Genomic DNA, 26,337 nt, shown 5'->3' with positions numbered 1-26,337 from the left:
TCTTCCCCTCTTCAACAAAAGTGAGCTTGGAACGCTCAAAGCTCATCCCTCCAGGCTCCAAAAAGGAAAAATGAAAAGGATATATTTACAATGGGAAAAGTCTTGCCTCTCTCCTCCCCCAACTATCTGCTTGTTAAAATTTGTGGAAATATTTTTGCTTGAGGGTTTGGGGTTTTTTTTTAATACATGAGTAAAAGCCAAGGATGGAGAATTTTAACCTGAAAGGTCAGTGTTTCTCCAGGTTACGCTCATGTAAATAGAGATTTCATTTTGAATGAAGTGGTTTTTCATGTTTAACTACTGTCTGGTCAGTTGCTGAATCATGCATATTATCCATTTATGATGGATAAAGTATGTACCAACATCATACACAGTTGTTTTACAATAAAGGGTTATAGGAGGTTTACATTCTTGGGAAACCCCAGTGCCTCTGGGCTGCAGAATTACTGTACTTGTAGAATTCCACCTTAAATGTAATTGGAAGAGCCTGTAGCCAGTATTTCAGCTCAGAGAAGTTTTGCTAAGCAGTGACACATTGCACTTGGATCTAGACATACAACATCTGGAAGCCAAATGTTAGCAGCAATATAAAAAGACCAACACAACAAACTGGTGGGGCATTTCTAAGCCAGGAACATAGACAACATGGAGTTTGTTCTTCTCTGTGTGTTCCTGCCACTGGTGACAGTGGCTTGGGAAGGGCACTCAGACTATTACTATCCACAATATAACTATGGGGATAATGATGAGTGGGTTAATGTGTATCGCCAGGGCTTCAACTTCCAGTGCCCTCCTGGGCAGGTGATAGTGGCGGTAAGAAGCACATTCAGCAAGGAGGAAGGCTCTGACAGACTATGGAACTATGCGTGCATGCCAACCCCCCAGAGCCTGGGGGAGCCAACTGAATGCTGGTGGGAAGAGATCAACAGAGCTGGAACAGAATGGTAGGACACTGCTAAAACGATCTTGCAAAGGAGATATTGCAGTGCCTGAGGGTGGAGCATGGGTATTAGCACTGTTAGAAATGGGACATTACTGCTGGTCTAACAATGATTACAAATGACTTTCCTAGTTATAGAAATGATGCACTCAGAAGTTTTTACAAGTATCATACTTTGCCTTTCTATAGCACTTTTCCTCTAGAGCATCTCATAGCATTTTACAAACATTTATTAATTGTGCTTCATATTCCATCTGTGAGTTGGCTTGATAGTTCTGTTGTCATGTTACAGATGGGGAAACTGAGGCACTGAAAGGGAAAGTGATTTACTCAGGGTTGAACTGGAATCAGTGACTGAGCTGGGAAGAGAATCCAACACTCCCAATTACAAGTCTCCTGCTGAGCTTCTTTCCAGTACAGTAGTGGTTTTTCTATCTTTACTTTTGTTGCTAGGAACTCTGGCTTGTGCCTAGTACAGGGCTGCTTACTAGTCACATCTGTATTACAGGGACCAAAAATTCATGCTAATGTGTGATGATGGTAGTGAATATTTCTCTGATAATGACTGAGCATGTAATGGAAAGATCTGATTAATGGCCAATAGCATTAGCTTCAGTTCAGTGTATACATTCTTCTGTGCTTGTAAGAATTAAAATCTGCAAAATTGATTGTGTTTTTTTGTGGGGGAGAGGGAAGATAAAATTCCTTGGGAATACTTATGGCATTCTATTCCTGGTTATTATGTGACCTGAACAGTTCTTTTCCTTATGGTCTTTTCATGAAATAAGTTCTAAAAATATTCTTGTAGTTAATTCAGTTTATCCATTTCCTATTCACAAAGTTCAAACGTATTTTAAAATTTTGTTCAAAAAATTTTGAATTGCAGGATTTTCCAAAAACAGGAGCATTGTCAACAATTACGAATGAAATATGAAACCCTTGATCTTCTAGGGATTTGCATTTTGTTCTAAATTATCCTTGCTCCTCTAGTCCCATGTTATAATTTCCTATGGCTGATGCAATTGCTAAGAAAAAAAATCATTCTAAACTTCACTTTGGAAGAAGACCAGAAAGAAAAGGGAGGGTTGGAAAGTAGACAGGGGCATAAAGATAACCAGGAAGACATAATGTTAATACTGCATTGGCCAGTCCTTTTCAAACTTTGATGCAATTTGTATTTATTGTGTAATAATTTTTGAATGAGTTCCTCCTATGGTTTAAAATTGAAACTATTTGTCTGTCTCAAAAAATCCTTGACATCTCTGACAAATAAGATGCTGTGCAGTTCTACACAAAAATAAGTTTTGTTATCTGAATCATGTAGCAACAATCGTCACCAGAGCTACATGTACTTTAGAAGCCTGTATCCTCAATATATTGTTCATCTCATTTCTTGCTTATTTCTGAGAGCTTTCCACTTTTTTTCTATCCCTTTTCCCAATCTCTTTTGTCTCTCTCTCTTCTATGCCATTTCTGTCTATTACCTATATTAGATATTTCTGTTTTCTGACTTTATTGACCTTCTCATCTCCTGTTTCTATGAGGTATTTCTATTTAACCGGCTTTTCTATCAGCCTGTCTCATCTATTTTAAGTATTTCTCTATTAACTCAGCTTTCCTAACTCTTTTATCAAACTATTCTATTTTATAGATATAGTGATCACTTTTGCTTCCCTGTTGATTTCAAGTGGGGTTTTCAAAAACAGCCACTGAAATTTGGTAGCACTTGTGCTTCTAAGTCTCTTAGTTCCTCATCTTCCTATTGTACTTGTCCCAAACTACCTATCTCAGGTGCTTCTTGTTTCTAGTTCTCTATTGTGCTTAGCACTGTGGTATCTTAAAAATTACCATTAAAAAAATTAGTCCCAGTATGGATCATAATCTGGATTATTGGGTCCCTGTATGGCCATCTCTGTTTCCCTTAGTTTTCTGAGTTGGATCCATGTCAGTTGGCAATGATCTTCTTTGGATGACCTAGTACATTACTCCTCATGGCAGGATGGATTTTATTATCCCTCTGCCAATCTCAGCATCACTGTGGTAAAGTGAAGTTTCACTACTCATTCCCAGGATTGTGCTGAGGCTTCCTGTAGCTGACTCAGCTATAAATGAATCCCTGGTTATTGAAGCTGGGGAGTCAAAGGCAGACAGATGTGATACTGGCCACAGCAATCCCTTATGTGTCCTTGGCTGCAGAGGCTGCCCTGCCTTGACAATACTAGTTCAATAGGCTGCTAGGCTCAGGTTGACTTTTCACCATTAGGACATCAGTTTTGATAGCTGACAATCTGGCTTCACCTTTCTGATCATCAGTAAGGGAGATCCCACAGCACCCAGTGACAGCCTGCTCTATTGAGAAGCAATGAACTGCAAAGTTCTTCCTAATATTGAGTCTGCATTTTGCTTGCTGGAGTTGATTTCTTTCATTTCCTGCCCTGCCTTCACTGACCAGTGAGAATAAGTTTAATGCTCTCTCTGTCACATTCCTTTGACATATTATCAGATGGTTGCGCTGCTCCCTGCCACCTGGGCTTCTCAGCTTTCTGCCTGAACACGCCTCCCTTCTTTTCACCTTTCCTTGGAAGTCCCAATTTCCAAAGCCTTTCATCATATTTACAGCTCTATTTTGAGTTTCCTCCACTTTCTAACTCCTTTCTCAAATATACCTCAGAAACAACAGAAGGCAACCTTTGACCAGTCACTTCTGTTATGGCCTCACTGAGCGTTTTTAATAAACTGCTTCCCTCATCTATTGTGAAGTTTGCACAGCAGAGAAAAACCCAGGAGACATTCTTTGAAAAAAATACCTGGATGGAGAAACCTGAAGTTGGAATTCAATGCCAACAGGAAGACATTTTACCCCCTTCTCCGTACTTATCTTTCACTATTACGGGCCTAATTGTTTAAAAAAAGGATGTTTCAGGACATGTTTTGCTTAAAAAGAAGGAGCAAATGCTTGAAATCAGGCATATGTTTGCTTTGTGTAAGGAATGGAGAAGGCTTTACACATATGCTCACATGCATTGCCAAATAGGGATAGATATCAACATGTAGTCCCAATACAGGACTAACAGGGGGGCAGTTCAGTCTCCTGTGTTATGCCAGAGTTGGATAACTAGGTGATTACTTATCCCTTCAGAAACTCTAGGAAGCTCTATTAATGTGCCTAAAGTTGAGGTAGTGTTGAAGCGATGTTGTTGCTGTGATGGTCCAGGAATTATGCAAGAGGCAAGAATTCTTATCAATGATATCTTTTATTGGATCAATCGTTGGGAACATCTATGGTTGGGATAGCTGTTAACTCCTTTAAAGTTAAGCATGGGCTAAAGGGCTTGGCTAAATCAAAGCTTAGATTTAAGGGACAGATTCTGACTCCACAGTCTGTTGGCTTCTATGAGATTGTTTGGCGAACAAGATCCCAAGTGTGTCTACATGAGATGCTTTACTGTGAAGTAGTATAGTTTACTGTTCAGTAGGCATGCGCATCTACACATGTACATGATTACTGCACAGTAAACCAACCTCTCTAATCATGAGTAAATTTACTACCTGCAAATGTAAGTAGCAAAATTACTTGCTATTACTAACTGTGCAGTAGCACTTATGTAGATGCCTGACCGGGAGTAAATATGCTCCTGGTCAGCTGGCCACCAGGGGTAGGAGATTGCTCCCTGCCCCTGGGAGCTGCCTGCTGTGAGGGTGGGCTGTGCCACTGGAACCCAGGTAGGGGCTCCTCTTGCCCTGGCAGCAGGGAGCTACAAGCCTCCCACTCCAAGTTAGTGACTGGGGAGTGGGGGCTGGGAGAGCCTTATTTCCCAGCCTCTGCTTTGCCATTGCAATCAGGGACTGGGGAGCTGGAAGACGGCGACACAGCCTGTTCCCCATCCAGCTCAGCGATCATGAGCTGAGCAAGGAATCAACTCTCTAGCCCCTGCCCCATGAGCACGAAGCAGGGGCTGGGAACTGTCCTGGTCAGGAGCAGATCCCAGACCCTTGCCCTGCTTAGGTGATCAAGGCACAGGACTTGGAAAGTGCTACAGGGGTGGGGCAGGTCCCAGCTCCCTGTCCCAATCTGCCAGTGGGGCATCTAGTAGTGAGAAGCAGATTGTAACACTTGGGGCAGGGGGAGGGGAGGGGAGGAGGGAAAGCAAGTAAGTGAGAGTTCCAGGGGATACTGTCAGGTGCTAATAAGTATTAGCCCAATCCCTGTTAAGTACTTCTCCATTGTGGCAGCTAAGGAACAATGCCTTTAGAAAGAGAGATACACAATGCAAAAACAGGATACATCTATCCAGTTCCATTTATGCTGGAGGGGGCTACCAGGGACCCAAAGTAAAATTTTACTCTCCCCCTAGAGAAAGGCTTGATTGATTTCTCTTCCCCTGGATGAAATTTACCTTTTCTTCAGGTTCTGTGCAATGGCCCATTAAAGACTATTTAAAAAATATTTATGAGAAGATATTTTCTTCTCCTTGGAAAGGAGCAGATTGCATCCAACAGGGTGCATCTACACAAGATGTTTACTGCAGTTGCCTAATTAGCTCAATAAATGTCTTGGCATCTATACATGTGGTGCTATTAGGCTCCAGGCAACTAATAAACTCTGCAGCAGGATAGTACTTGTAAATACAAGTACTATCCTGCTGCAGAGTTTTTCTGTGTGTAGCACTGCATGGGTAGTTGCTGACCCAACTGGCTGGGGCATGAGGGTGCTTCAGTGGGGTGGCTGTCTGCTGGCTTGCCCTGCACTGGAGCACCCTCATGCCCCAGACAGCCCCTCCACAGCATGTTGAGCCAGGTTGGAGCAGTCCTGGGCTGGTAGGCTGACCCCTTGGGCCCCCTGCCACCAGGGGCTGCTCTGACCCATCTCAACATGCTGCAGTCCTGGGGGCACATGTAAATACAGTGCCTGGGAACAATAAACTCCGGCATGATATGCACTGGAGTTTATTGCATCAGATTTATGTGCATGTGTAGAAGCAACCATAGCAAGACTGCAAAAAAGCACATAAACAAACATAAAGGACAGCCCCCTTCAGCCCCTCATCAGATAATGTCAGCTGAATGCTGTGTGATATCCTCAATATATTTCATTTAGTTTTGACTACCTGGGAGCACAGTCTCAGGAGAAGGTGAGCAGCCCTCAGTGGTGAAAGAATAGGTTAGGGACTATTTAGAAAAGCTGGATGTGGACAAGTCTATGGGACTGGATGCAATGCACCCAAGGTTGCTGAAGGAATTGGCTGATGTGATTGCAGAGCCACTGGCCATTATCTTTGAAAACTTGTGCTGACCAAAGGAGGTCCTGGACAACTGGAAAAAGGTAAATATAGTGCCCATCTTTAAGAAAGGTAAGGAGAATACAGGGAACTACAGACTTAGCCTTGCCTAACTGTCCAGAAAAATTATGGAGCAGATCCTTAAGGAATCCATTTCTAAGCATTTGGAGGAGAAGAAGGTGTTTAGGAACAGTCAGCATGGATGTACCAAGGACAAGTCATGCCTGACCAACCTGATTGCCTTCTATAATGACATGATTAACTCTGGATGTGTGGAGACCAGTAGATGTGGTGTACCTTGACTTTTGGCTTTTGATATGATCTCCCACAGCATTCTTACAAGCAAGCTTACAAAGTATGAGTTGGATTAATGGACTGTAAGGTGGATAGAAAGCTTGCTGGATCATCAGGCTCAATGGATAGTGATCAGTGGCTCAATGTCTGGTTGGCAGCCAGTACCAAGTGGAGTGCCCCTGGGGTCAGTCCTAGGCTGGTTTTGTTCAATGTCTTCATCAATGACCTGGAAGATGGCATAGAGTGCACCCACAGCAAGTCTGCAGATGACATCAAGTTGTGGGTAGTAGCAAGTATGCTGGAGGGTAGGGCTAGAATTCTGAGTGTCCTTGACAAAATGGAGGATTAGACCAAAAGAAACCTCATGAAGTTCAGTAAGGATAAGTGCAAAGTCCTGCACTTTGGATGGAACAATCCCATGCACCAGTACAGGCTGGGGATTGACTGGTTGGGCAGTAGCTCTGCAGAAAAGGACCTGGGGGTTACAGTAGACACTGAATATGAGCCAACAATGTGCTCCTGTTGCCAAGAAGGCTAATGGCATAGTGGGCTGCATTGATAGAAGTTTTACCCACAGATCAAGGAAAGTGATTATTCCCCTCTATTCAGCACTGGTGAGGCCATATCAGGAGTTTGTGTCCAGTTTTGGGCCACCACTACAGAAAGGATGGAGAGATATTGCAGAGTCCAGCAGAAGACAGCGGAAATGATTAGGGGGCTGGGGCACATGACTTCTGAGGAAAGGCTGAGGGAACTGGGTTTATTTAGTCTAGAGAAGAGGAGACTCAGAGGGGACTTAATAGCAGCCTTCAGCTACCTGAAGGTGGTTGTAAAGAGGACGGAACTAGACTGTTCTCAGTGGTGGTAGATGACAGAACAAGGAGCAGTGTTCTCATATTGCAGCAAGGGAAATTTAGGTTAGATATTAGGAAGAAATTTCTCACTAGGAAAGTGAGACTGGAACAGGTTTCCCAGAGAGGTTGTGGACTCTCCATCCTTGGAGGTTTTTTAGACCTGGCTAGACATAGCTGTGGCTGGGATGATATTGCTGGGGATGGTCCTGCTTTGACTAGGTGGTTGGATTACATGACCTCCTGAGGTCTCTTCCAACCCTAATTTTCTATGATTCTAAGCACAAAGTACAAATGTTTTTAGGAAAGTGCTGTCTAAATGTAGACTTGATTCCTCTTTTCTTTGGTTAGTAATTTGAGAAAGTGTTTGGATGAGAAAGAGAAAAACAGATGCATAGATTCCTCGCTTCTCTTTTTTTCTCTCTCTTGCTAATATACATATGCATTGCAAGTGCACATGTACACACTGCGAGCTCACGCAACACCACTGCCCAGACTATTGCACAGGCTAAGGAAGAAATTATTTGTAGAAGCTGCCTGTTAATTTTGGCAGTGTATCCCTGTACATCTGTGGATAACTCTTTTAGGTACTGAATGTCTGACTAACGCAGAGTCTCAAGTCTGTGGATGCATTATACAAACCTGGTAATCAGGCTACATGCTGTTTAAAGTGCCCTTTAAAATGTTCCCATTTGTGCTATCTGACACAAACAAGTTACTTTTCTCTCAGTTCTTAGTTTATATGAAAGACAGAGTATGGCATATTTTTAATACAGATGCAGTGGACTGAAGCCAGGGAGAATACTTCTATAGACTTAAATGGTAACAGGGTTGCTTATGTGGGTGTGCTGGCCTTAGTAGCTATTCTCAAAAAAGAGTGAAGCCGTGGGGAAGGGATTGCCTCCCCAAAAGGCAGTGAAAGAATATGGAAAGAGAGAGTCACTTCCAGACTCCCCAGTGATTATTTAGCTTCTGAGGGAAATACTCAAATAGTGAAACAGCAGCAGCAGAAGAGGACAGCAGGGCTGCTCAGAGCCTTGGAGAAGTGGGTGACATGAATCCCAGGAAGCGGGCAGCAAGATCTCCTGTAGCCTGGGCAGAAGTGGCCTTTAGGGACTAGCTTCCATTCACTGGAAATGGACCCGGTGAGATTCCCTCAGTCTGAGCTGAAGTACTTTGAGTGCCCTCATCTTTCCCTCAAGCACTTAATCTATCCCCACTTGTCCTTAATGGACTGATAAAGGATCATTATGTTGGGTTTTATTGCTTAAATAATGGATTTATGTAAAACAGAACATAATTTGGTCTACAAAACATAATTTGGGCCCGTGGACAGTAGCTGTTGCTACTCTTGGAGAAACTTTAGCTTTGGATATTAGAAATAGTAGATCTTTGGGAAGTGTTGCAGCAGAAGAGAGATTTATGGGAAAACAAGGGTGCTTAGGCCAATCCTTTTGTTCCTGGAAAAATAGCGTGCTTGATACTTGATTAGCTGAGGCCTTTCTTTTTCCTCTGAGAAGGAATGATTTTGTTTGCTCTTCTTAGGCAGCATCTCTATTTTTCTGGGCCATAACCTCATATACTGAGCAGGGTCAGGCCTCCTCATCCCTTGGAACCTCAAGGGTGCACCAGGAAGTGGGTTTGGTGATTGCAAATATAGTACAATGCCTACCAGGTCAGCTTGTTGTGCCTGGTGGCTACAGGATATGCAACCTCCATCATTTCAAATGTGCTCTGAGGAAGGAATGTTGCAGCAGGTACTCCTTTCAGGCTTTCCGGGTGATATGTGCACTGAAATTAAAGCATGTTTTGCTTTTGTAAGCACAGGTGCTGACACTCTCACATGACTCAGGAAAATTGCGTTCAAACAGCATCTTTTAACAGGGCACAACTATGTGTCTACATCTGCCATGTTCCTTGACAGCATTGATTTGCATGATAGTGGGCTGTTGTGACTGGCTGCTCTCTTTACCAGCATGCCAAGGATTGAATGGAAAGATCTCTGGAACTGCAAACATGTACTGCTATGGCTTTAGGGAGAAAAACATGCCTTGTCTGCTGGCTTGTAACAGGCTCATATCCTCCATGGACTGGGCCTGGTACTGTCCAGTGACCTGGGTGTTAATCCCATAATGATTCTGAAAGACAGAAGTCACAAAGGACATGCATACTTAAGTAGGCATACAACAGGAGAAGCAATGCACTCTGAGTCCCACACCAGCCCAGTTCAGAGGCTTGGACACTGCATGTAGTGCTGGTCGTGGACCAGCCGGAGAGGGCACCATATGTGGCACAGATCTCAGGCCAGTGGGGTGAGAGGGTGGGCACAATCCATGGAGCAGATCTTGGAGCACGCACCATGTATGGTGAATCTGGCATGGGTGTGGAAGAGGAGGGTCCATGGGTCAGATGAGCTTGACACTCCTGACTTAGAGGGTGAGTGTAGGGAGGTTACTTGCTTTCATTACAGTCTTTGGTTATTTAAAAGGGAAAGGTGAAGTGATAAAATACTTTAAATCAGAAGAACAAGAATGTTGTTTTAAACACCCGGCACTATATACAGAACAAAACAAGGGATGGCTTGCAATATATTCAACCAAGAGGCAAATTCATAGTAAAAATATACAAAAGCTAAGCTTTAAGGCTCTGATTCTCAGCTATGCTTGAGTGCCTTTATTCCTTCACAGTGCAAGGGTGATGTACCTGAGAATCAGGCCCCTCAGCTGGAGCCATTCTGAGAGACAATGAACTCAGATGCCTGAAGTCCCCTGCCTTTGCCATCCCGGCAGTTCCCCAGTCCTTCTTCTACTGGCCAGTGGAGCTCCACCCTTCCTTCTGTTGCCCAAACACCAGATCTAAAAAAACAGCTCCAGCTGCAGAATATTTGGGCTAAGTAAAAACACAAACACACTTGACTATATATTGTAATCCCACACAACCCCAGCCAGCTTCCTACAACCTTCAAGAACCTCCTTCTGAAAGATACCCAGATCTCTTATTTTAGTTACCCCCATGTTTCACTGGGTATCAGGTCCCCGTGCTGTGCCAGGGCTCTGTTCTGAAATGCCTTGTACAGCAATGGTGCTATCAAGTGGTGCTAAAGGATGTCATGCAAATGAAAAAGACGGTCTTCTTCCAGAGAAGCAATAAAACAGAGGCCCTGGGTGGTTGTTTTTATTCACTGCATTTGTTTTGCTGGATTTGTTACAAGACTAATGAATACATCAGAGAGGAGAAAAGCCCTCCAAAATTCAGGCTTGTTTTCAATATTAACACTTAAAATCAGCAGGCCAAATAAGAGTTTATTTTTGTTTTCCCTTGGTGAGATATTTTGTGATTGTAGAAAAATGGCTAGCTGGGAAGAGAAACAAACTCAGAGAGACTTTAGATAAGCTCACAAATACTCATGCCAGGTTGAGGGAGATTCTCTTTTCCTCTTTGGAGGAATATGTGGATTTCAACTAAGGAAACTAGCAAGAATGAAAGAGACCTAAATGTTTATATGACTTGAGAGATGAAGAAAAACACCCCATTTTCAGCTTTCCCCTTCCTTCTTCGATGGCTTTCATGTTTGCAGCAGAACTGGAAGAAACCAACCTGTTCATACAGGGCCAATGGCAGAACCCTGGGACTTATAGTGAGGTTTTTTTGTTGGAAACATTTTTTCAGGTTTCCTAGAACAAATTTTTCTTCATTTGGCTTTAAAGACTAATGCAAATACAATTATCAAATGAAAGATTTCTAGCTCTGTTCCAAATCTACACCCAGTAGATTTTTCCAGTGGGATCCAAAGAACATGGCAAGAGAAATTCTCTTGATCTTGGTTTCCAATCATATTTTTACGAGGTGTGTTCCCAAGTTTGGATCAGAATCAAAACTTCCCCAAAGTTTGGCATAGAAGTATACAGATATGTTTATGGGAGCGTTAAGCTCTATGATTTTGCTTCAACCCATTGCAGTATAGCGGGCTAGCTGTAAAGTGTGACTTCATTTCGAAACAGAACCTGTAAAAGGTACACTGAATACAGGAAATGTGTCCTGTATGTGATAAATGCATGGGCATGCATGCTACATGTGCCTTGTTAATACAGCCTAATATTTCTCAAATGTCTCAATCATTCAAAGTCTGCGTGAAGTGTTGCAAATGTCTCAATCATGCAATATTTGTCTGGGGTTTTGTAAATAGACCATCACCGGTGCAAGTTATTGCAAATTTACCCCTTTGTTAAACAAATACCCCAAAACAGGTCCTGTAATCTTCGGTATCCCATTTAGCCAATCAAGACCCATCACATTTGATTGACTTACAACCTCTGGACTGGTCAGAAACTGCAAGAAAAAACAAGTTTCACACCCGGACAAATCCAAAAACAGGATTTAAGCAGTTAACAACTGTAACGTGTTAATTCCCTCTTCCTCCCTGTTTTGTTCGGACTTTAATTAACTAACCGTCACAAAAAATGCTTTGAAGCTATACAATTAAACAGTATAAGAGCAAAACAGAATTGCCAGTAAGGTGTGAGCTCCAAGAGAAACGGAGATACATCACTACATCGCACCCAGTTCTTCATGAGAAAATATCCTGCTCAGTGAAAGCTGTAATGAAACTGCTTCCTGGCCTGCATTGGTGAGAAAACACTCTTGCAGCTAAACATATACTTGGACTTTGGTGATAGCTCACTTTTTGAATATTGAATAAGAGTCTCTTTTTTTCTGTCATTTAGTGTTATAGTTTGTTTGTGGTATTGTTATTAAAGCCTTTCTACTACTAATCAAATGAGATGTCGTGTCAATCTGTAACTGCACTAGGTTTAAAAGCCCGCTTTTAACTGCAACAGTAGGCACAAGTGAGCCCTCCCTTTTGTTTCTGAATGTTAACATCTCTCCTTAATTTAGAGAGCACTGTTCATTTGAAGCTGCCCAGTGTTTTATACGATGTATTAGTCATATGTTTCCATGTCCTCTGTAGCAAAAAACAGCAACTTTCTCTCCAAGTACTTGTGAAACTCCCTGAATAGTGGCCAAAACCCCTAACTTGGAGGGATGGCAAGCAAGTGACAGCCCTTGCTGCAGAAGGACTTTGAAAGTATTCTCTAAAGTATAGGTATACAAAATGGCTTAGGGCAGGCTTGTCCAACATATGGCCCGTGGGCCGCCATGCGGCTCACCAAGCCATATTCTGAGGCCCGCAGTGCTGCAATGGGAAACGAAAGTAAACACTGTTTACTTTTGTTCCCACCCCTTGTCCCTCCCCCAGCCCCTCAGCAGCTTCCTAATGGCTGCTGAAGTGCTGGGGAAGGAACACGATTCCCACATGCACCGTGTCAGCTTGACGTTGCCGATGCAGTGTGTGTGGGAAGGGGAGTAGCCATGTGCCTCCTGGGACAGGATAAGCCCGGCTGGAGCAGCAGGGGGCTCAGCTGCACTTTCCCTACCTGTGCCAGTCAGTCCCGAGCAGCACACGGCTCCACCGTCACTTCTGTTGGCTGGTGCCGACCCGGGCAGGTCTGTCCCATCTGGAGCAGCACACAGCTGAGCCAGCTTCCCACATGCTGCTGGGGACAGGAGGTGCCTGGCCCGGCTGGCACTGGCTAGCAGAAGCGGCGGCAGAGCCATGTGCTTCTCAGGACTGACTGGTGCAGGCAGGGGGAAAATGCAGCTCAGCCCCTGCTGCTCTTGCCGGTCTCGTCCCGTCCCGAGCAGCACACAGCTCCGCCACCACTTCTGCTGGCTGGTGCTGACCCGCTCGGGCTCCTCCTGTCCCCACCAGCACGTGGGAAGCCAGCTTCAGCTGCGTGCTACTCTGGATGGGACAGACCCACCCTGGTCAGCACCAGCCAGCAGAAGTGGCTGTGGAGCCGTGTGCCGCTCGGGACTGACCAGCGCAGGTAGGGGGAAAGTGCAGCTGAGCCCCTGCTGCTCTGGCTGGGCTCATCCTGAGGTTCGTTTCATGTTTGTAAAATGCTTGGAGAACCCCACATAGATGCACTGCATAGAAACGCAAAATATATTTTGACTGATTTGGTTGGCACCTCGGGCTGAGATTTTCAAAGCTGAGTCAAAAGGCCAACTTCCATTAAAATGAATGGGATTTAGAGGACTCCAAATCTTTTATGACAACTTTGTAACACGCCTATCTACCCCTTTTTGCAAATCTCAGCCATAGTTGGGAAGCTCAGCCAAAGCATGTAAGAGCTTCTAAACAAAAGAGCATAAAAAGTGCCAAGCTTGGTCAGCCCCACAGTCCATCTAGCTCAGCAGCCTGTCCTGAACAATGGCAGAAGTGGATGCTATAGAGGAAGAGTTTTGAACTGGTTAGACCCATTTCATTGTCACTTCCTGCAGCTTCATTGGTGTCAAAGGTCATGTGACATCACTTCCTGATGTGATACCACTTCCTGTGAGATCTTTGAATAAAGCTTGTTGGCCTACTGGGTGATAAAAAGTTCATGATCTGGCCACACATTCAGAAAGGTTGGACACCCCTGGCTTAGGGCAATGCGGCATGCGTCAGGGGCAAACCAATCAATACAAAAAGCCATGGTTACACACCAAAACTCCGTGGGAAAGGCATATCCCCTGGCTTTCGAACTTAGACATCTAGAAGTTAGGCAGTACCACCTAAAAGAGAGGCACCCCGTGGGTATAAAAGAGGCCTGATTTTTCTGAGATGCTAAACACTCACCACTCCTACTGAATCATGTTGGTCAAAGCATGTTGCTGTTTTCCAGGTACTTCCCTATTTCTGGTGATATTCCCCTTTGTGAGCGCTTAAATATGGAGGGCAGACTAAAAACCCTGGCTTTAGTGAGCCTAGTTTTCCAAAACTAGACACATGCAAACACTCATGCATCTAGTTTCCACACCATGTCACCTGCATAAACAGGTGACAGCCTTGCCAAATGTAAAACACATTTTGATGACTTGCCATTCCCATGGGAATGCCAGGCTCTCCCAATTAAGTTGTAAATGAACCCAAAGAAATGTTTTCACATCTGTTACATTAAAGCCAATCTCTGAAAGTGTCTTTTGGCTGTGTTGTGAGTGTATATCTGTTTTTGGCATGAGTGTGAAGGCTTGTAAGAGAGCTTGACTGCCAGCCTTCCTGGCTGCAGACAGAGCTGAAGTTTGTTTCTTCAAAAAGAGACAGGAAATGGAAGAAAGTAAGCGCTCATAATAATACTGTCTAAAGAAAGAATGAGGTTAAAAGAATGCTTTAATTGAATGGGGGAGCACTCAAGAGTTGCTACCAGATACTGTGTGGACCAGTTCTGCTCACACTTGTCTAGTTCATTGACTTCAAGGTTGCTTTTCTCTGGGCTTGATCCAGTACATACTGAAAGTTGCAGAGATGCCATTGAGTCCCATGAATACAAGCCCAGAGCCATACTATGTCGGTTCAGTGCCATACTGTTGCCCCTAGCAATTTTTGCCCCCCAAAAAGCAAGCTCCTTACAGTAGTATTAGCACTTTATCCACGTCTAGATTTTATGTCCGACTACTTCAGGGTTGCAGAGCTGTGTCTGTATATTTAGAGAGTCTGTACATTCTTCAGAAAGTGCACAGACGTATTTGTTGGCAGTTAATTTCCAGAGCATAGATAGCATGTACCAGATAGCTACAATTTGATTAACCTTGATGAGATTCTTGTTTTGCAAATACACTCCTAAAATCTTTGGCAAATCTTACACTCTCCTTATATAGAGAGAGACTCAGTTTTACCACATGCAAAACAATATGTAGCTTTACTAGGATCTCATGATTTTATCACATATCTTGTAATATGTGATATTTTTCTTAAATGTCTATCTCTTGCAGACACACGAATCCACTACAATCCCAGGCTTTTATTTTAAGTTTCCTACCTTGACGGTTGTAGAGAAAGACTAAAAAATGTAATTGGGATGAACCCAAAACACTCAGGTCATTTATAGATGTTATGTTTTCTAGATTTAATCTAGACTACAGCTGTCACTTTATACACATGGACATCTGTAGTCTGAATTAAAATTAGCTCCAGTCTGAATTAACAAATCTTTACTAAAGGAGGATTAAAGATAATGCAGACAAGGGCAGTCCAAATTAGGCAATTTAAACTGCACTTAACATATATATGAGGTGTTGCTTTTAGAAGAAACAGTCCTTAGGAACTCAGATAAGCATTCCTTAGGAATGCAGATAAATGTTGCAAATGTCAGTCCCCTCAAGGGAAACTTAATTGGCTTTCTGCAATGTAACAGAGGCTGTCAGGCACAGAGTAACACCTCTACAAAGTCAAATGTGCTAACACCACCTCACCATAACTAAGTATCAGTATCCTGACTGAGCCACCAGGCCTGTCCAGTAGGCCTGTGCAAAACTTTGGTCCCTGATTGATTCGGTGGAGATTTGGCCCGATTCGGTGGCTGAATCTCTGAATCTGAATCAAATTAGGAGACCCTTTAATCTCTCCAAATTGAATCAGAAGTTTCCGATTCTATTTGGAGAGATTTAGGAAGAAGTACTTCAGGTCCACTTCTGGGTCCGCCAGGGAGTGTGCAGGGCCCCCCCACACCTCCCTGGCTCAGCAACTGGTGCCTCCTGGGTCTAAGGGGGCACCCAGGGTCCTCCCGTGGCTGAGTGTCAAGCTGAGGAGGCATAGGAAGGGGCCCCTGTGTGCTCCCTGGTGGACCCGAAGTGGGCCGGAAGTACTTCTGGTCCACTTCCAGGTTCACCTCCAAGCACACAGGGGCCCCCCTGTGCTCCTGTGGGGTGCTCCATCCACCCTAGCATCGCAACATTCACAAGCCACGCCTGGTACGTCGAGCTGTGTAGAAAAAACATTTAAAGCTGGGTCTATGGCCAAATTGCTGATTCTCCAAATCAGCATCGAATCTTCAGATTTGGATTCAGCCAAATCGAATTGGGGACAGTGATCTGAATCAACACATTGAATCACTGTCCCCAATTCAGGCAAAATCCAAATTGAATACAACTCATTTCGTACACCCTTACTATCCAGACACATGGGCTACTTGTCTGTGAAGAAGGGGGAAAACCCCTATGTCTAGTAACCCTTAATTTGAACTAAAATTTGATTCTGTGTGATGCGAATCAGTTAAAACATGGTTTAGAAAATGGTGAGCATGTCTAGAAACGGCCTCAAATACCCAATGGAAAATGGAAAAGGCATTGGGAGAACATTTTAAAGTCTCTCTCTTGCTTTTTGAAGATTGGGGGTTAGTAATGCTTATCAGCTGAGGCAATGTGTAATGGATTGCATATTTGTATGGTGCTTTAAAACTGTACGCTGCCCCATAACTAGAATGTGTTGCTTGTTTAATTTCACCTGCTTTCTTACCTAAATGATTGCATAATAATGGACAATTAGCATACCCACGTGTTTTTAGATGTAGGGCTAATCACTTAGCATTATCCCTGACCTAGAATTTCTAATGCTGTTTTGAAAAGTTCTTAAGACAGATATGGTCATCTGAACCTTATCATCTGGCTTGTATTGCTGCCTGTGTGTCTCAGGTCAGCCCCATGCATTGGCCCTTCATGCAGTGTCAGCACCAGGCCAGTCTTGTTCTCTGGCTCCAGAGTACAGGGCCAGTCTGTAGACCCAATTCAGCTGCCAAACTGGCCCCACACTCCTCATGTGCCCCACAAAGCTGAATTGATACCCCTGGCAACTAACTGACCAACAGAAAACTAATGTGTCTCTGTGTCTTGTTGTTTCCTTTTCTCAGGTATCAGACCTGCTCAAATAATGGCCTTGTGGCTGGGTTCCAGAGTCAGTATTTTCCCTCAGTGCTGGATCGGGAATGGCAATTTTACTGCTGCCGCTACAGCCGGAGATGCTCATACTCATGTTGGTGAGTTCAAGCAGCTATACTAACTCTATGTGTTGCTCTGTGCAGAGCTTACTAAGCATGTCCTCCCCAAACAACTGACCATGACATTCACTGCACTGTTGTCTTACATAAAGAGAACAAGCTAATTCTTTAAGGGGCCAAACCAGATATATGTCGTTTTTGGACAATTCCAGTATCTTGGAATGGCATCTGCATGGCTCAGGGAACAGAGTAAGAGTATATCTATACAGCACTGTGCAATGCAGCATGGAGATTCCCAGCATTGCTTATTTAGACCTAGCTTGGGTACCAGAGGCAACCGTGCTGCACTGAGAAACCAGGGTAAATAGCCTGAAGGGCTCTTCATGTTAACATCACTAGGCAGCTCCTGATACCTCTGAAGGAACTAGCTCAGGTATCCTTGCATGGTACTGCATTGCACAGTAAGAACATTTCATCTCTGACAAATCACTCTCTAGGCTTTTTTTGTAGTACTGAAATGTTGTTCCCATTTGTAGGCCATTTGTATTCATTGTGGAAAAGAACTGACCTAACAAAGAGATGGCAGCCTCTTAGAAAGCAGTATTACAGTTGGCTCATTGGTCTCCCTTCTTGGCATCATGGAAGTGAAGGACTCGGTGGGTCATGACTACTAGGGCTGTGTGAAGCTTTGGGTGGTGATTCAATTCGGAGGACATTTGGCTTGATTCAGTGGCTGAATCTCCAAATCCAAATTGAATCAGGGGACCAATTAAAAGGTCCGAATCAATTCAAAGCTTTCCAAATCTTCAGAAAAGATTCAGAGAGCTTTGCTGATTTGGGTAGTCCCCACCCACTGCAGCAGGGAGCTGCGGCCAGACTCGGAGCTGGTAAATGCTAGGGGCAGCGGAGGAGGGACTGGGGGAGGGGAGAGGGGACCATGGGGGGACCCCTGCCAGGCCCCATCCCCTGCCTACTCTCCCAGACCCTCCAAGCTCCACCCAATTCTCCAGCCCCCCATGGCTGCCTTGCCTGCCCCAGCTCCCAGCCTTTTAAAGAAAAGCTCTGGTGCTCACCGGGTGCTGCCGGACAGGGGCAATCCTTGCTGCCCCCCACTGCATGGGGGGCTCTGCGAAGAGCCCCCCGACCCCCGCCTTGCTCCCCCAGCCTCCCTCACAGGTGCCCCACCTGCCTTGGCTCTGGCATTTTAAGAAAAAAAAAAATGGAGAAAAGCCCCGGGACTCACCACTTCTGCAGCAGCCTTGGGGCTTCGGGAGGCTCATGGAAGAGCCCCCCATGCAGTGGGGGGCAGCAGGAATTGCCGCTCCCTCCCAGCAGCACCCGCTGAGACAGGACAGGTTTTTTTTGAAGTGCCAGGAGCTGGGGCAGGTGAGGCAGCCATTGCTGGGTTGGGAGGGATGGGCCTGGCTGATAGCCGGATCTCCGAATCACGTTTTGCTGAACTGATGCAGGACAGTGATTTGAATCACCAAATCGAATTACTGTCCCCTGAATCACCCAAATCCAAATCCAAAGTGAATACTAGCCACTTCACACAGGCCTAATGACTACTGAGCTTCCTGGCTGTCCTTAGATGCCATTTTTCTAAATTCAGGAGGGATCCTATAACCCAGAGTAGGGCAAATGTGATTTCTCCTGATTGCTCTGTGGCTAAACTGAAGACTTCAGCTTCCAGAGCTGTTAATCCAGCTCCTCCAACTGCCACAAAAAGTGATTCTCCTACAGTTTTGCTTAGGAAAAGTCATACTCCAGTTTTTTTGACCAGAAGTCGGTCTTGAAGTGAACTCTCCACAGAGATGCATGCAAGATATTTACATGCCTGCTGGTCTTATTCTTAGTCTGACCTGCTACCAGCCAAATGCAACAGCAGCATATTGATTTCCTTGCTGGCAGGAGGCAAAGGCAAGACCTTTTAGATTTTTGAAAGCCTGTGTTATAGGAGTTAGTGCCACATGTTTGAATATTCCTCAGTCTGCTTTGCTGTCTGCAGATGTTCCACATTTGTAGTTGTATCTGCTACATCTCTTTTCAGGTGAGGGAGACTTGCTTTGTTTGAATCCATGATTTTCTATCATTCTTTGAATCTCAGATTTAGTCAGTTTCTTAAAATCTCTGCCTGTTTGAACACAAGGCATCGTGCATGTGAGACTATTAACATCACTCTTTTTTTATTTGTGGCCAAATCTTTCATTCATTCTGTTGTCCTGACAATGCTGGTATTGCTGTCACATGGCCATGCTCCGCAACTTCGAATGTAATGAGCCTGCTTCAAATTATTGTCTTGTGTACTTTCGCCCGCGCTATATACAGGCCTGTATTCTGCCTTTCTGTTTCAAGAAAATACAACATTCTTCATTTCCTATCCTCACGCACTGTTAAACAGATGCTGTGTCCCAACAGGCACATTGGGAGGGAGCATTTCAGAAAAAACAAAGTAATTCTATTATAGATGGGAAAATTCTGATCTTCGGTCCATGGACTAGGTCTTGGATGCTGTACTTCCCTTTGCTTTGCCTCAGATTCTCTGCATATCCTTTCATTGCATCTGATGTAGTGAATTGTGGCTCATGAAAGCTGGCCTATAAGATGCACATCTGTCTTGCCTTATCTCAGATTCTCCAGTGATTGAGCTGGAGATCTGAGCACAAAGATGGATATCTTTGTGAAGATTCACTGGGCATTAGTGTTTCCCTATCTCCTTTATTTTACCCTTACCTTCTCAGAGCCTAGCATCTTCACCTAGCATCTAGCATCTTCTTTTACAAGTCCATGAGAAATAGGACTATTGCTAACATTTTGGGGTTTGACTTTGTATTCTATGCATTTGTGTGCAGAAAAAAGCAAATGTTCCTTCAGAGGACAAAAGATTCTTCCTAAAAGAAAGAAAGACGGACTTTTCCCAATATACAATGGGCAGTCACAGAGGTGGTGCTTTTCAGACTGTGCATAAGACTATTTACTAGGGGTGTGCAAAGCGAGCCCTATTCAGTTCAGATTTAGATTTGGCCCGAATCAGGGACAGTGATTTGATTAGTTGATCTGGATCACTGTCCCTGATTCGATTTCGCTAAATCCAAAGCTGAAGATTTGATGCTGATTCAGAGAATCAGCGATTCAGACATAGACACAGCTTTAAATGTTTTTTCTAATTACCTCAAGGTACCAGTGCAGCTTGTGAACACTGTGATGGTGGGGCAGATAGAGCATCCCACAGAAGTATGTGTGTGTGTGTGGGGGGGCTCTCCAGAAGCTTGGTGGCCAATCTGGAAGTGGACCTGAAGTACTTCTAGTCTACTTCTGGGTCTGCCGGACAGCACGCTACCAGCTTTGCAATGAGCCATGAGGGGACTCTGGATGCCCCCCCTGACCTAGGAGGCACCAGTTGCTGACCCAGGGGAGTGGTGGTGGTGGTGGGGGGGGGGGTCCCATGAGCTCCCCAGAAGACCTGGAGGTGTACCAGAAGTGCTTCTTGTCCACTTCCGGGTCTGCTGCCAAGCGTGCTGGGGACCCCTTCCGTGCTTCTGTGGGATGCTCCATGCACCAGCATCACAGCATTTACCAGCTGCCTGCTACTTAGAGGTATGTAGAAAAAAACATTTTAAGTCGGGTCTATGTCCAAATCTCCAAATCTTTCTGAATCTCTCTGAATCAATGTGGAGGGTTCCAGTTCAACTGCAAGAGATTAAAGAGTCCTCTGATTCCATTCAGATTCAGAGAATCGGCCCAAATCTCCACTGAATTGAATCAGGGCCCGAAGCTTTGCATAGGCCTACTATTTACCTTTCATTTTTAACTCACATTTGCTACTTTGTAAAATATCTTTTTAAGGTAGTATTAAGACCCATGCTTAAGTTCCTTTCTGAACAGAAATGAACCTGAAACACATGCTTAAAGCTGAGCTCCTGCAGAAATTCTTTGCTGAACTGGGACCTACATTTCTATTTAAAAACCCAGGAATTCTGTCTCCTAGTTTCTACCTCTTACCACTCGCTTCCAGCATAGTTCATCATTATGCCCTGACTCTATGAGTCATAACAATAGTCAAAATCTATTCTAACATATTACATGTACATGCTTATTTCTTTTTTTTTTTAAATGAATGCTTGAGGTTTTTTTCTTTTCCTGTACCAATAAGCCTTGTTTTGGGATTCCCTACATTTATACCATAGTTTAAATAATTGGGTTCCTCACAGGAGACTGAAAAACTCAGAATAATTTACCTATCTGGGAAATGCTACAGAAGTAAAATAAGTTTTGTGGTGGGAGACCAGATGGCCTATATCTTTCTGGTTGGAACCAAAATGTAATTGACTTGGAAAGGCAGCAAATTCCTTACAGATGTGGACACATCATTACTAAATAATCCCATTTGACCTCATATTTTTCTTGTTGCAAGGAAATTGAAAAGTTTGACTTGCTGCTCTCAAAAGCAAAACATGTCACCAGAGCAGCCGAAAGTCTGCACAGACTGTTTATGATTGTTTCCCCTCTACAAACAACTGATGCTGCTTAGTGCCAGGAGGTCTGTCTTGTGTTGCAGCTGCTTTCTGTCACAGTTAAACTGTCCAGGCAAAAACAACATTTTCTAAGAGTTTATGGTTTAGGGAGGCTTCAAGGAAGCGTTTATTTCCTTCATCTGAAGTGTCACCACAATTATACTAAAATACATGACATTTATGATGGATCAGATACTATGAGCAGGGCAGCAGATACTACAGGAGGAGGGCAGTTACAGAATCATATAAATAACTCAGCAGTGTTGACACTAGAGGTCCAAATCAGCACTCACTACACGTTCCCAGTGCAAAGGTTATCTGTGTATTCAACTCTCTCACTGTGAACTCAGCCTTCAGTCTCCAAGGCTGGGAGACTGGCACCTTGCAAAATAGCTAAAGCCACTTAGCACCCAAGAATGACCACATATTCTTTCAGGCCTTCCGTCTTGCAAAGTGGAGAACAGTTTCCCAAGTTCACGAGTGTTATTATTTGTATCAAACTTGTGCCTGCCAGAGATGGGGGTTCCATTGTGTAGGACACTATGTACATATTCATGGTATACAAAGAAGTTACAGTGTAACTAGACAAGAGATGAAGACACTTGCTTTGGGTCACATGGCAACATTATGGAAAATCGGGGGGAGGGGTAGAACCCAGGCTTTCTGAGACCCAGACCAGCATCCTACCTGCTAATCCAGCTTGTCCCCCTAGTATGAACCAGGCATTCTGCAGTTATCTATTGTTCCTTGGTGCATTGCTCTGTTAGAGCACGGCTAGAACCCCAGGCTGAAGCAGCCTCCACAAAGACATTACAAGGAGGAGCCCTCACTTGGGTTGTCTTGCCAATAATTAATATTAATCAATCTTAATATTATTGGCAAGACTGTCTTGTCTTACTTGCCTCTGATGCCTCTTCTCTACCTCACCATCGACCTGCCCCATCTCAAAGTGATGTAGGCCCTGCTTCATAGCAGCTTTCTACTCTCAGCAGTCTGAAGCGACTGATTCCCAGCATTGGCCATCAATGTGCAGCTCCCAAAGGGTTCTCTTGAGATATCAAAAAAAAATGGAGTTTGGGCTGTCCAAGTTGGTATTTGCCAGTGGCCAGCTTATTATAGTGTCAGTATGTCCTTGGGGATTTAGCCATTGCTCATACGATTCACATGCCTTAACTAATGGAAGCATCACTGTCTCAGGTACATGAACATACTGGGTAACCTGGCCCATTCCAGAACAGCAAAGTTGGAGAGTTTGTCATGCCATGTTACGCCTAGGATAGGTGGAGACATTGAAGATGGAAACTGTTCAGTTTTCTTTTTTCCTCGGCATAAAGAGTTCATGTTTCACTGTGTGCCGGGACGACCTTAGGGGTGCTGTGACCTCCCCTAGCGCCCCTACCTACCGTGCCAAACTGGCGTCCCGAACGCACCCTCTATCTCGCCTGCCACGTCTTGCTGGTATATTGTTCAAAGGGAGGCTGCCTTCTTCCCTCTCTGGCACGGTTCTCTTGCTGTACCAGGGCTCTGTGCAATTGCCCTGCTGCACGGACGTCCTCTGGCTAATTCCACACTGCCTGTTTCGGGACTTCTCACCTGTGCCAACTCTGGGGCCCTCACTGCCCCCTAACTCCTGGGCTCCTCCCTGGCCCCCTTCCTTTGGCTCTGGACTCCTCACTGCCCCCAAACTCCGGGGCCTCTTGATGTAATGGGTGCCCCCTCGTTTCTCTCGTGGCCCTTGCCACACCGGGGCCTGCCTCCCGCTCTCTTGCTCACACTGGGGCGTCCACATGCTCCCGCCCATACTCGGGGCCTATGCCCGCGCTTCTCGCGCTCCCGCCCGCACTCGGGGCCTATGCCCATGCTTCTCGCGCTCCCGCCCGCACTCGGGGGCCTATGCCCATGCTTCTCGCGCTCAGGGCTCAGGTGGCCTTAGCCTTACCTGGCCCCCCAGACCCCTTTCTTGGGTCTTGTGCCCGACTCGGGCTTCTCCCAATTGGGGCTCAGGCGGCCTTAGCCTTACCTGGCTCCCAGACCCCTCCTTGGGTCCCATCCCCACTGGGCTCATCCCGATAATCGTCCATACTGGGGCCGGGGTCGGGACACCCCAAAACGCAGCGCCCCCTGCGGCGCTAGGAATCCCCCCCCCCCACTGCTGGGGAGCTCCCCTAAGGCTCCCTCCACCCCTACAGCCTCGCCTGGTCCTCCAGTGTCTTACACAGACAACCCAACAGAACACCAAGCCATAAGCCAACCGGCTGTAACACAAAATAAGCCTCCTGGCTATAATATACGTTCAGTGCCACCCTGGCCATTCTCCATCTCCCTGTCAGGGTTCTCTCCACCCTGTATCATAATGCCGACGCTAGGGTGGTCAGGCTGCTCACCTCGGCTCTGCTCTGCAGCAGAGCTTCCTGCTGCTCAGGCTGTCAGATGGAACTGACTCCTGGCCTCAGCCTGACTGCTTATAAAGGGCCAGGCCCTGCCCCCTTCTGGTCATCTGACCCAATCAGTCGCCTTAGCAACCCCCAGCTGTGCTGCCCTGTTGACTGACAGCTAAGCCCGCATCACTGTTGCCAGTAGCAGGCACCCTAGTGTCTGCTACACACTTCCATACAACAGAGAGCTAAGTATGCAAGTGCTGTAGATGGACATCTTTGTTGATAGAGTGAGTGCTCTGTTTTTCCAAACTCTCTTTTGAAGTTTACCCTGGCATTGCTTGTCTTTCCAATGCGAGCATTAAATTTGGTTCCCAAGCCAAGATTTGGTGAGATGGAGCCCAAGTAAATGAAGTTTTCAACCACTTCTAGGCTTTCATCATTTATTCTAACTTCAGGAGGGCGGTCAACTTGTTGATCCATGACTACTGTCTTCTTCAGGCTAATGGTCAGACTGAAATCATCACAAGCATGAGAAGAGTAATCCATGAGATTTTGCAGTCCTGCTTCTAAATGACTAACAATCATTGCATCATTGACAAAAAGTATTTCATGGACAAGAATTTCTTGGGTTTTTGTTTTTGCTCTGAGATGAGTTAGATTAGAAAGCTTCCCATCGAATCTGGTCTGGAGGTATAGTCCTCCTGAAGAGCCTGTTGGAGATAGGTGCAGTATGGCCACAACCAAAGCCTACCCAATGTCTTACCAGTGTATGCTGTTGGGGAACTGGACAGCATCTCCACCATCAGTCTCTGCTATAATTCTCTTGCCCACCATGTCTTCATGTTCTCTAACTCTTGGGAGCTGAATGTGTAGGTTGGTGGTGATCCTGATAGGTCCTCTCAGAGTGGTTTCTTTGTGGGGCTTCACCTCCCCTCACACTTCACCCCACGCCACTTTCTGGATGATACCCTACAGGGTCTGGGTCTTGTATCACCCTGATATGGCTGGCAACTAGGCACTGACTTGTCAAATGACTCTCTGGGAGTCTAAACCCATTCATTCAGGTGCCCTGGGGTCATTTTTACATCAGTCTTTCCTTGGTTCATTGATTCATCAGCTGAGATCAGTCTGTCTGAGGTCATAGAATCATAGACAATTAGGGTTGGAAGGGACCTCAGGAAGTCACATTTGGTCCAACCCCCTGCTCAAAGCAGGACTATATATCAACTCAGCCAAGGCTTTTTCTAGCCGGGTCTTAGAAACTTCCAAGGATGGAGATTCCAGAATCTCTGTGGGTAGTCTGTTCCAGTCTTTTACTAACCTCCTAGTGAGATTTTCCCCCTAATATCTAAGCTAAACTTCCCTTAATGCAACATGAGACCATTGTTCCTTGTTCTGTCATCTGCCACCACTGAGAATAGCCTAGCTTCATCCTCTTTCAAACCCCCTTCAGGTAGTTGAAGGCTGCTATTAAATCCTCTCTCAGTTTTGTCTTCTCTAGGCTAAATAAGCCTAGTTCCCTCGTCCTCTCTCCAGAAGTCACGTGCCCCAGCACCTAAACAATTTTCATTGCTCTCTGCTGGACTCTCCAATTTGTCCACATCCTTTCTGTAGCAGGGGGCTCAAAACTGGACACAGTACTCCAGATGTGGCCTCACCAGTGCTGAACAGAGGAAAGTAATCACTTCCCTTGATCTGCTGGCAACACTCCCACCAATGCAGCCCACTATGCCATTAGCTTTCGTGACAACAAAGGCATACTGCTGGCTCAAATTCAGCTTATTGTTTACTGTAATCCCCAGATCCTTTTCTGCAGAGTTTCTGCCAAGCCAGTCAGCTCCCCAAGCCTGTACTGGTACATGGGACTGTTCTGTTCTAAGTGCAGGACTTTGCACTTATCCTTGTTGAACCTCATGAGATTCCTTTTGGCCCAATCCTCCAATTTGTCTAGGTCACTCTGAATCCTAACCCTGCCCTCCAGCATATGTACTACTCCCCCTAGCTTGGTGTCATCTGAAGACTTGCTGAGGGTACACTCTATGCCATCTTCCAGGTGATTGATGAAGATATTGAACAAAACCAGCCTCAGGACCGACCCCTGCGGCACTCCACTTGATACCGGCTGTCAACTCAAAATCAAGCCATTGATTACTACCCTCTGAGCCCAGTGATCCAGCCAGTTTTCTATCCACCTTACAGTCCATTCATCCACCCCATACTTCCTTAGCTTGCCTGCGAGAATGTTGTGGGAAACCATATAAAA

General features: G+C 45.1%; 1 protein-coding gene across 1 annotated transcript in view; it reads left to right on the top strand.

The window, feature by feature from the left end:
• The first annotated feature begins 568 nt into the window (after positions 1-568).
• The window catches only part of DPT (dermatopontin), a 37,091-nt gene continuing 11,322 nt past the window's right edge, over positions 569-26,337 (top strand). Inside the window, exons 1-2 of the mRNA XM_090031583.1 lie at positions 569-944; positions 17,096-17,221. Of these exons, the coding sequence (XP_089887709.1) occupies positions 646-944; positions 17,096-17,221 (425 nt within the window). The 5' untranslated portion in view covers positions 569-645. The remainder of the gene's footprint in view (positions 945-17,095; positions 17,222-26,337) is intronic.

This window comes from Crocodylus siamensis, chromosome 1 (assembly GCF_052110815.1).
Source record: "Crocodylus siamensis isolate JL-2025a chromosome 1, ASM5211081v1, whole genome shotgun sequence".
Taxonomy (NCBI): Eukaryota; Metazoa; Chordata; order Crocodylia; family Crocodylidae; genus Crocodylus; species Crocodylus siamensis.
The sequence above is the reverse complement of the archived record's forward strand: the minus strand, read 5'-3'. Positions and strand labels throughout refer to the sequence as shown.